At 38.3% G+C, this 10,812-nt stretch overlaps 2 protein-coding genes across 6 annotated transcripts in view; both read right to left on the reverse strand.

Annotated features, from left to right (window-relative positions):
* The window catches only part of LOC145232234 (tRNA ligase complex-associated NAD(P)H dehydrogenase PYROXD1-like), a 39,515-nt gene extending 35,536 nt beyond the window's left edge, over positions 1-3,979 (reverse strand). For 2 of the 5 annotated variants that reach the window (XR_013860846.1, XM_080096790.1), the window contains exons 1-5: positions 3,783-3,909; positions 1,511-1,610; positions 1,358-1,452; positions 915-1,034; positions 329-456 (exon numbers count right to left, since the gene is read on the reverse strand). Coding sequence is in view for 4 of the 5 variants with exons in the window: in XM_080096790.1 (XP_079952916.1) it covers positions 329-456; positions 915-1,034; positions 1,358-1,452; positions 1,511-1,610; positions 3,783-3,796 (457 nt within the window). In the remaining variant the exon portion in view is untranslated. Of the gene's footprint in view, positions 1-328; positions 457-914; positions 1,035-1,357; positions 1,453-1,510; positions 3,449-3,782 lie in introns of those variants that run through there. The other 3 variants (XM_080096789.1, XM_080096788.1, XM_080096787.1) reach the window with 3 other exon arrangements.
* A 683-nt stretch (positions 3,980-4,662) lies between these two features.
* On the reverse strand, positions 4,663-7,984 carry LOC145232235 (uncharacterized). The gene is made up of 5 exons (XM_080096791.1): positions 7,723-7,984; positions 7,337-7,445; positions 6,398-6,495; positions 5,772-5,895; positions 4,663-5,530 (listed from the first exon to the last, which is right to left on the reverse strand). The coding sequence occupies exons 1-5, from the start codon at positions 7,876-7,878 to the stop codon at positions 5,148-5,150; spliced, it is 870 nt and encodes a 289-aa protein (XP_079952917.1). The 5' UTR covers positions 7,879-7,984; the 3' UTR covers positions 4,663-5,147.
* Positions 7,985-10,812: the final 2,828 nt, after the last annotated feature.

Here is a 10,812-nt window from a genome sequence, read left to right on the forward strand (position 1 = left end):
TGGCAGTTATGTTTACGATTAAATCAATATATATACTTCATGCAAAATTACAATGTGCGGACCTTTGAAAGCGCTGGCGGTTGGGGCTAATCGGGTTGGAATAAAGGTTTGTAATTGAAGTAACACTAGAATCTCGGATCATTCACCCTTGATATATTCTGATGTCTTATAAACCATGTGGTACCATGCAGTATTTAGTACCACCTGCTGTGATGAACCATGGAAACCATTATCAATATTTTTAGTCACAAAAGCTAGCACGAGGGCCAAGCCAAAGACAACTTAGTAATTTGTTAGTAAGTGATGTAGATAAAATGACAATTCCAACCTTTGATAACTTGCTCCTGTCTCCTCCTGAATTCATCTCTGGTTAAACTTGAAACATGCTCGTCGCTCTCCAACCAGGGATTGGAATATGCTGTGTCATCATTTGCTTCAGTGGACAACAGCATAGTTCTGGAAAGTAAAACAAAAATTAAACTTCCGCCGTGATAAGTGGCAGAACAAGCAGGGCTGCAGAGTCTAAGATTTTGGGAGCCGAAGTTGGCATCCCAGCTGAGGAGTTAAAGTCGGGAGTAAAAGTCAGGCCATGCAGTCATTATTTCTTTACATAACTTGAAAAACAATTGTGACCAGATGATAAGTATTTTTATTTCTTTTGTAAGATCAGTGCGGCAGATTAAAGAACTACAATTTTCTTCCGCGTCACACTATGCATTTAAACATAACGAAAGTTGTTCAAAGAATTTCAACTTTATTGTGGTGGGTGAGAATGCTTTTTATTACCAATAACTAAAATATGGGCTTTAAACATTGCCATGCACACCAATGTTTCACCATGGAGTCCTTGAACACCAGGGAATGTTTGCACCAAACTATGGAATATTTCAATATTTTTGTGAAGAATAACAAACCTTTCCGATTCGTAGTTGCTCACCGGGCCGACTCTTGCATCTGCGGCATCGTTGAGAATACGCACTCTAGTGGTGAGTGTGTCCAGGAGGTTTTGTCGTCTTTCCACTTCACCGTGGGTTCTTAACATAATAGTTCAGTAAGATTGTTTTCCACATTAACTGAGTGGGCATCAATAAAAACTATACACAGTAAATATCAGTTAATCCAGGCCCGTTGGACCCAAAAATTGTCCAGATTAGGCAAAGATCCGGTTTAACCGACGTTTACTGTATGTTATAAAATATGATTACCATTCACATTGCTGGTATGTGTCATAGCTACCAAAGAACGTATATTAAAAATGAAAAAAAAAACAAAGAGGTACAATACATAACACAACATATTAACCAAAAACAAACATACTAACAGCAATAAAAATGTTTTTATATTCAACAATTCTTACGCTGATCTTGACTTTGAAGATTGAATTAAATCCAGTTTTAACTTTTCCGTCATTGCTTTAAGGTTCAAAAAATCTTTTTGAATTAAGTTGTTTAGCTGAAATGAAAAGGTAATGTTGTGCAAATTGTGTTAGAATGTACTTCTCTCAACTTACATTTGCCACATTTTGAGAGTGCCTGGCTTCTGTGTTGCGATCATTAATCAGTTCTGCAATATCCTGACACAGTTGTTTACAACTAGAATAGTCAGCAAGCCTAAAAAACAAAAGCATAAGATTTAGTTGCTGTTCATTCACTTCACAATTGATAAACACAGCAAACAGCATAATTGCCACCAAAAACAAAAACCAAGCTTTTATGTGGCATCAAACAAAAGCCTAAATAATCATACACATGATCAATCAACCATAAGTCCATCGTCAAAGCACAAATAAAAAATGGCAAATTATATATTCCCATTGCATGACATTTGCTCCAAATAGGCCTTTATATCTACATCTGGGCTCAGCAAGACTTCACTCAGCAAGACTTCATAACAAGGTAGTAAAAAATGTTAAAAAATAAATTAATCCCACGGCAGGACATTCAATCAAAATAGTCAGTTATATCTACATCTGGGTTTAGTAAGTCTTCTCCAAGCATTGACAAATCAATCTCATTGAGTATTAAATTTTCAAAAGTTTCTTCCAAATCAGTTTCACCAATCAAGACAGCGCCTTGCATTCTGCCATTCAACATCACTACTTTAATGTATTCCTCCCCTGGTGTTGTCCGCAACAAAAACTCCAACCCTTGACTGTCCTCAATACCTTGTGCATTATATCGACCAAGCAGAATGACTCTCTTGCCAAAGAACCTTGTTGCATGAGCAAATAGGTCAAAGCAAATATCCTGGGGAGTTTCACAGTCAGAACTGTTGGATGTCTGTATATTTTTGTGATGGGAAATCATGCACTGGGCCGCAAACATTCCCATTTGCCTTGCTTGAGTCCAAAGACGCATTTGGTGCCAATGTGGCTTTTTCTGCCAAGCTGTTGTGCTGCATACATCACCTGCTGCATAGACACCACACAATCCAGTAACTCTCATGTTTTCATCAATTCTTACTCCCCCATCTTCACTGAAACTGCAAGGCAGCTGTGTTAGTACTTCAGTGTTTGGAACCACACCAGTGGCACTGACTATGAAATCACAGCCCAACACTTTACCATTGGTAAGTTTGGCATATACAGGCCATAAAGACTTGTTGGACTTTCGGTCAACTTCTGAGTGGTCAACTTGGTCGGATGAAAGGAGTGTTTCCACCTCAGCCTGGTACTGAATGTTAATCTCTTTCGTTTGGCCAGCCTGACCAGCAAGCTGTAGATTTTGATGCCAATCCGGCCCCAAAGCTCCTCCAGTTACATGTCCAGCTTTTGTGGCTGCAGATTGCTCAAGTTTATATGTCATTCTTTTCATGTCTGAAGAATCAGTTTTTTTATTTAACAAGATAGGGAGAAAAAATTGTGAAGCACCTGGGTCAAAAAATACCTGACCAATAGCTTTGTCCTTAATTACCCAGACAACATTACAACACTCGATTTGAAAGATAAGTTCGATCGCGATCCCACCATTCCCAACAACAACAAGTCGTTCAGCATTGTGAAGTTTTCTGTCCAGTTCTTTTGCAGAAGCTGTATCTCGTATTCCGATAACATGCTTGTTGTCAGAAAAGATGACATTTTGACGAGCACCAGTGCAGACACAAAGTTTTGTGTATTTTAGGGTTTCGCCACAGCCAGTAACAACAAACTTCTCACCAGAGTCGATTTCCTTCACAATATCATGGATAATAGAAATGTTCGGGTGCAAGTCAGAATAATCTTTAATTGAAGTTTCATCTACGTCAAATGAAGCAAGTGTTCTTGTAAGTTCTTGGACATTTCTTACAGCTTTTATCAATGGTGAAACAGAGATAATCACGACCTTGGCCGAGGGCTCAAGGGCATTAATTGTTTCTGCACAAGAAACACCAGCTATTCCCCCACCAACTACTATAAATACCGGGTTTTCCATTGAGGCAGTAAACTTCAAAGCAGCTGTTTCGAATCTATCTGCCACAAAAAGTTACACAAATTTTTATTCTGCACAAACACGAAACGCTTGTTGGGTAATTTCACGTATTGGTTGCTGTAACTGTTTGAAATTATTATTTTAGGCAGTTTATTAACTCTGCATGATAAACACCGTCACAAAGTAAATGTAATGATTCAAAATCGAAACTGTAAAAGCGTCTAAAGACTGGGCATATGTTGACAACAAACAGTAAAAAGGAATAAGCAACTTTTAAAAATAAGCATGTCTGACCACATTATTTTGATTTCTAGGCTCTAGCGCCATAAACGTTCTAAATCCCTACTTGTCCACTGAATATTTATTAAAACTTACCAAGAGTCCGGCATATCATCTAGAAATGAAAAACATCATCATGAAAATTCTTTTTTCATCAACAAGATTCTTGAAAGCAATAAATAAACATTGCAAAAAGTTGCGCAGCATTTACCAAACATAGAAATCGTATTTTTTTTATTATAAGAGACGTTTATATGTCACGCTTTTATTTTACCATTTTTTGGCTTTCTGGACGAAAAAAATTTAGTACTATTTTGATACCTGTAGCCTGCAAAACGAGAAACAAAAAGAAGTTCAAGAGGTCATGTCGGATTTGAAAGAACCTGCCAACTCGGCCCTCAAACTCTCTGGAGTCCGGGAGACGTATTTTGGGAAACGTTCAGGTTTCCAAATGCTTGATTCCTTTCTACAAGTGGTCTGTTCCTACCCAAAGCTGGCTGTGGTGTCTCAATACCTGTGAGCTCTCGAACGTTCCGAAATTGAATTTTACAACGCCACCATCCTTGGCCCTTGCTTTCACCTGTAGTTCCCAGCAATTCCGCACAATTCTATAATAGGAAATTGCGAGGACCGATTTCTCCCAGGTGGTTAAGAGAGACAGACTTGCATCCCCAGAATTCAGAATCACCTTTCGGGGCTTTTTCGTCCATTGGGACGGCACTCAATATCATCAGTTCCTGATGCAGCCTAAGTCAGTAGTCGACAACCGCCGTTTTTTTGTAGTTTTTTGAAGACCGGTCCGCGATAAAATTTCACTTTCAAAAACGGCCCGCAGTGCACAATAGGTTGCCGACCCCTGGCCTAAGTGACGTCTTCGTCAAGGAACGAAGGCCAAGCTCTACAAACCTTTACGATTATTGTTGTCACATTTCAATGCCTTTAGCGCGAGAGATTAATCCCTTCCCAGCGGAACAAAAAACTGCAACAATTTTTATTCGCGCAGTAAATCGATGTTTGATTGAAAGAAAAATTGCATTGACAAAATTGCAACGAAATCTCCCACAGTGAAACAATAACAAACAAAACTTTGAAAGTGAAACCATATACGAAAAACATTTGGAACAAAATACGTGTTGTTCGAATTCCTGTCACAAATTGATCGAGTTTCACAAAAACTTTCTAGACACAAGTAAAATAATAATAGCGGTGTTTCGCAACATAGAGGTAACCTAAGCAGCACAGGTTTGCAAGATTGTGAGAAAAACTAAAATGATGACAGAAGTGTTTTAATCGGATTGTCTAATCTGAAAACTGTTTACCGTAAAATACTGGTTATTCGAGTTAGTTAAATTGGCTTAAAACGCCGCATAGTATATTATTTTGGCATAAGTGTGTCATATTATTTACTGAATGTGTGTAGGACGCTTGACTAAGGATGAAACTTTCAACACACGCAGCAGGTCAGCTCTGATTTTCCAAAACATGAACTAAACGAAAGTAGGCCTTGTTAGGTGAATATGGCGAAATAATCTCCTCGCACTCACGCAACCATCGTTCGTCGTCATAGCGACCAGAGACGTCATAGCGACCAGTGACGTCATCACGACCAGTGGCGTCACCTTGCGGCGAGAAATACGCGTCGTTTTTCAGGTAATCTTCGTAGAGTTCAAGTGCGCTTACGTCTTCCAACATTGCGTCATAATCCGTCGCATAGAAATCATCGTCCTCCTCGAAACATGACGTCACTGGTAGGAAACTAGGGGGCGCTCGAGTGCGCTGATTGGTCGGCGGGGTTGTGACGTCAGCGTTGATTGAATCCGTTTCGTTGTTTGTCGATTGCGAATCTGGAACACGATTACATTGAGCGCAATTTGTTGCGGCTGAATGTTATTGATTTAACCTTGGTTGACCTTTACTTCACAATCGAGTGCAATTGTGTTTTAATTATCTAAACTTCAATTTCCTAACAACAAAACGATTATGTCGTTTCCAGGAAGGACTCCCTAAAGTAACATCAGGCAGTTCCAAGGCTAAAAACCATCTAAGCCCTGTAACAAAAATCGATAAAGCAAAGTTGTATCTGACCTGTACTTTCGCTACTCGAGTCGCGACTGTTATTGTTGCTGATAATCGTATGCTTTGTGACGTAATTCTGATTGTCGACGTTACGCATCTCATAGAAATCAAGAACCACTTTGTGGCGGGAAATCTGAAAGGTTGTGAAAATTATGTCAGATAAATTATTGATTTTGCATTGATTTGTGCAAAGAAGGTTTTCAACTAGGTTTGTGTAGTCTAATATCAAACTTTTTCTTTACATCTACACACCTTCCTATAATAACTAACCGGCCGATGAAGGCTAAACTTATCAAGAAAAAATTAGTATAGTGGTAAAAGTTGTCGCAACTAATGGTAGACTAACTCAGTAAGAAGATACAATCCACAATATTGGTGTAAAACATTTAACCTGACGATGACAACAGAAACAGTCGAAACGTAGTAAAGTTTTACAAAACTATATTGGCTTGTATATTCGTGCCAAGAATATTTAAGCGTATACTGTGTACTTATGGTGGATATACTTCTAGATATTTTTCACTTCACGTTTCAAAGCTTTAATATGGTTTCGTGTATTATAATAGAAAAATACAATTATTAAGTTATTTACAATTCACAACCATTCAACGCAAGGAAGGTTTAAAAAGTTTAACCTGAACTGGAAGACAAATAAGACCGCGGAAGAATGAGTCGATCGTCGCTTGGTGGCGCACCATCAACTTCACAGTGCTCCAATCAAAAAGACCTCGAGCTGAAAAATACAAATTAAAATGTTAAACGAGAAACTTAAAAAATCTGAAAATTTAAATCTGTGGCAGCAATAACGTTTAATAAGAATTCGTTTGTTATAACAATATAATGTATAGGGCGATACGTAACTTATGCTCTGAAACAGTGGTTCTCAACTTTTTACGGATCGCGTACCACCTTTAGATTTTTCTATCGTTGCTTACTACCTATATCTTGTTTGAATGGGCAGACCAAAAGTGTTCTTCTTGACTACCTTCGCAAATTTATGAAACCAGTAAAAAAACGTACAAGGCACGGGTTTTGATCAAACCGGCGTTGATCAGTTGCGTCAGTTGAGCAGTAATTCTTATGTGCCTTGAATTAAATATGACAGAGAGCTGCTCGCGTATACTATAATTTGAGAACCACTGCCCCAAAACATTACGAATACTGCAAGTTAAGCACAGTACCGTTTTTACTTTTTATGTGCAGTCAAAAACCATAGTTGCAAAGAAACATTTTTTACCACAGGTTATTAAGAATCGGAGAAAAAGTTTTAAACAGGAAATCAATGGCGGCACTATTTGCTACTCTGGCAATGTTACAATTACTTTGTTTTGGTCTAAACCAGGAAGGGCCACAAACATTATACCACGCTTGATAGATCGAGCAATGACAATGGCATTAGCATTTGACGAAACGTTTTTAAACAATAAAGCATGTCGCTTTTTTACGTCTATTTGGGGCCGTCACATTTTCATGACAAAACTTATGATTAATCCGGTTTGACAAAAACATGAACACGTGGTTGTGGAATGTAGTTCAACGGTGACTGTCGACACGGTGAAACCCCTAAACCGTACCTGGAACTTTTGGAAGATCTTTCAGGAAACGATTTCTATGTTTTTCCGCCAACAAAAGTTTGTGTAAAAAACTGTACAGACTTGAAACTTCACTGTAGGAGCGGAAAATCTGCAAGAAATCGACAAGTTTACAAAGTATGTAGGGATTTGTCCAGTGGTGGCTTGTATCGTTTTCCGCAAATAGTTGCATTTTACGTGATTCTTTTGTAGTTCTTAAAGAATATAAAATCTTCTGCATTAAGGCCTTGTATTTTACATGCCCAACTGTACAGCCAATTACAATTGTCTTTGAAAAGTTTGCCAGCCTTGCTTCAGACGTTTAACATCAAGTTTTCATTGTGCATTTATGGTTTCAAGGTTCAACCCTTTACTTTTGGAAACCTCACCTTGTGTTCTCTTGTGTCAGACCACGTGACACCGATGACGTAAACCCATTCGCTGTAGCGATTATTTCCAGTTTTTACTTGCACGATGTCCAGCACAGTGACGTGTTGCACAAACACGTTCGTAAGTGACCGACTTCGGCATAGTGACGACGCCATTACGTCACACACAACATGCGTTACGTCATAATCAGATTTTATTGAAACGGTTTCCTACAGAATTTTCAAAATCACAAAAACCTGTAAAAGATGCGGTTTGGCAAAAGTTTGAAACCAACTTTGAGAAATTAACAATATATTTGGAAACACAATTTTCCCGCGTAAATTGAAATCGCGGTACGGAAATAATTTTATCTGTGACGTCACAATTATCGATTATCGTCCGATTCAAAGTCGCCCTACGTCACAAACAAATAAAGGAATGCGCTACATTAAGGTGGGGATCCCGAGCATCGATTATCTCCGCTAAGTAGCCTCTATTTAAAGCTCAGCGGAAGAATGTCTTCGATCCAGCAATGGAATTTTGCCGCTCATATAGGGAATTAGGTCAGGTGTAATTTCGTGTTTTCTGTTTTCAACTATCTCTAGCTTCAACCAACTCCTGTGAAGTTTTCCTTACATAACGTTAAGCTTGCTATACTGACAAACATGTGTATAAAGTTGTGATCCTTTGGATCAGTGGTTGGTAACCACCTCATTGAATCAACTTATGAGCAAAACGTCAGCAAAAATACAAGTTCTTGAAACAACAACTAGTATGTTGTTTAGCATTACACCAGTTGAACGGCAAATTTGTTAAACTCATGAGCTGTAATTAATTTTCATTGTTGAACATTTGTTGTTTTTAAAGACCAGTCCGCGATAAAAAAAATCAGTTTAAACCGAACTGTACAAGAAAGTTGACGACCACAGGTTGGGATTACATTTACATCATCTAGAAACAACACAATTGCTTCATAACCGCGGTAAATCGAGAATATATTGAAACTAATATCTCCAACAAACAAAAGTTTGACAACCCAACCACAAGCATCGTATCTTATACCACCCTAATAGTCAACTGAAGAAAAAGAAGTAACTGAAACATGTCACTTATAAACAACAAACATAACCTATTTATAATGTCGGTAAATCCAGTAACCCCTGCAACTTATATCTCCAACAGGCAAACCTGGCAACGCAGCAACAGAAATCGTATCTCTTACCACACTAACAGTCGACTGAAGAAAATTGAAATGGATAAAACACACATTTAAAACGCAAGATTTCAATCAGCATCTGCTCAAATACTAAAACACATAAGCGATTAAGCGGTTGCTTCTCAACTGAGTTATGCAACTTTTTGAAACATAATCTATCAGATATACATTGTAGGTCTAAACTCCAACACCTCAAAGTCAGAACCCGAGACATTTTCAAACTGGTTTTCAGTTTGTGAAAGCTTACCGCAGCAGCATATGAGCGGGACAGCGATGTTTGGCAAAATGTTGAAGCTGAACATGAAAATCGATCGAAGCTTCCCAGGGGAGTCGACATTCTCGTGTTCGTTTCAACGTTTCCTTTCGATTAAAATTCGGTGACTCAACCTTAACTTAATGTGACGTTGGCTTGGCATCAGGTCGCAACGGTCTCAATTACGTCAATCAAAACCTTATAAATGTTATCCCGATGTGACAAGTTTATTGGTCAAATGCCGCTGCGATGTTAAATCTCCACGGTGTCATTTATTTTTAACGAGCAAAATATTTTCCACCAAAAAAGTAATATACACTTCTGTTAACAGTCTGACAAGCATTGAACTTTAAGGCTTAGTTTCGCTTAATTCGTAAAATCTGACTTTGTTTATCGTGCACTGTACTGCACTGTACTATGCGCATTCAGTGTTATTTACCCAGATGAAGTCGACCTGTGTATTACGTCGAAATGTCGATGTGAAATACATTTGCCTGAAGAGCTCTATAAACTAGATCTGACAACAACAACATGCGACGATTTATTGTAAATCACAAAACCGCGATTAAAAGCGACATTTTATGACAAATAGCGCTCGTCACTACGTCATAATGACTCGATTCAAAATATTGTTGCATCATAATCAACCGCACGGTTATTGTGCTGCACGATTTGATGATTATCACATAATTACGCGCAATGTTTTTTTTTTGTGTTTGTACGAGCCCGTTTAAAGCGTTGATTTCATCAGAATGTTCATTTTACTGCCACAAAGCAGTGATTCTGGATCTCAAATCTATGCGATCACTTTAAAATATATATAATAATTTCTTATTTACTAACTCCATGATGTTTCTGATAATTTGGATTTTCGTCGATTAGGCAAATATAACCACGTTGAATTGATCAGAGATTTATACAAAAGTTGAGTAAAACTGTATTATGGCTCAGGTGACTAACGTAAGCGGCGTGGTGTCAAAAATGTTAGAAGTAACTTTCGGTCAATTCACTAAAAGTAAAAGGGGCGAATGTATTGTCACTCATTCAAATCCTCAGATATAGCAAAACTCGGTTAATCCGGACCCGTTTGGAACAAAAATTGTCCAGATTATATAAGAATCGGGTCTACCCGATGTCGACTAGTTAAAGCCTTGCCACATTTCAAATCATTTGTCCCAAGTTGGGCGAAGATCCGGATCAACCGAATCCAGCTTAACCGAGGTTTACCGGATGCTAATGAAATCACAGGGATTACCTAAGCACTGCTCAGTTTTCTTCTAGACAAACTTAATGCGAATATGTTTACCGACTGGCGCTTAAACCAACTGTCCAACTGGAGCGAATTTATTGTCACAATTCAAATATGTAGATGCTGCTGCAAAAATCATAGGAGTAACCTAAACGCCGCTCAGTTTTCTGGTGAACAAACTTATTGTGAATATGTTAGTTTACCAAAACAAAGGTAAAAGTAAAACTTTGCATCTTAGTTAACTTTGACGTTAAAACGCAGAAGACCGCAATCAATATCGCATTAGGCTGATCAATACCGGCCCAACTCAGCGGGCAGACAAAGCTTTTACCGGATTAACGTAACGGTAATTTGATGAAAAGGATAAAAAGGATTTGTAAAATTCTCCTCTA

This window comes from Phallusia mammillata, chromosome 6, assembly GCF_965637545.1.
Source record: "Phallusia mammillata chromosome 6, kaPhaMamm4.hap1.1, whole genome shotgun sequence".
NCBI classification, from domain to species: Eukaryota; Metazoa; Chordata; class Ascidiacea; order Phlebobranchia; family Ascidiidae; genus Phallusia; species Phallusia mammillata.

Coding starts and splice junctions, on each gene's coding strand:
- LOC145232235 (XM_080096791.1), bottom strand. CDS start 7,878: ATGGCGTCGTCACTATGCCGAAGTCGGTCACTTACGAACGTGTTTGTG. Junction 6,496..7,336: donor AGATCTTCCAAAAGTTCCAG/GTACGGTTTAGG, acceptor TGTATTTTTCAG/CTCGAGGTCTTTTTGATTGG. Junction 5,531..5,771: donor CTCGAGTAGCGAAAGTACAG/GTCAGATACAAC, acceptor ATCGTGTTCCAG/ATTCGCAATCGACAAACAAC.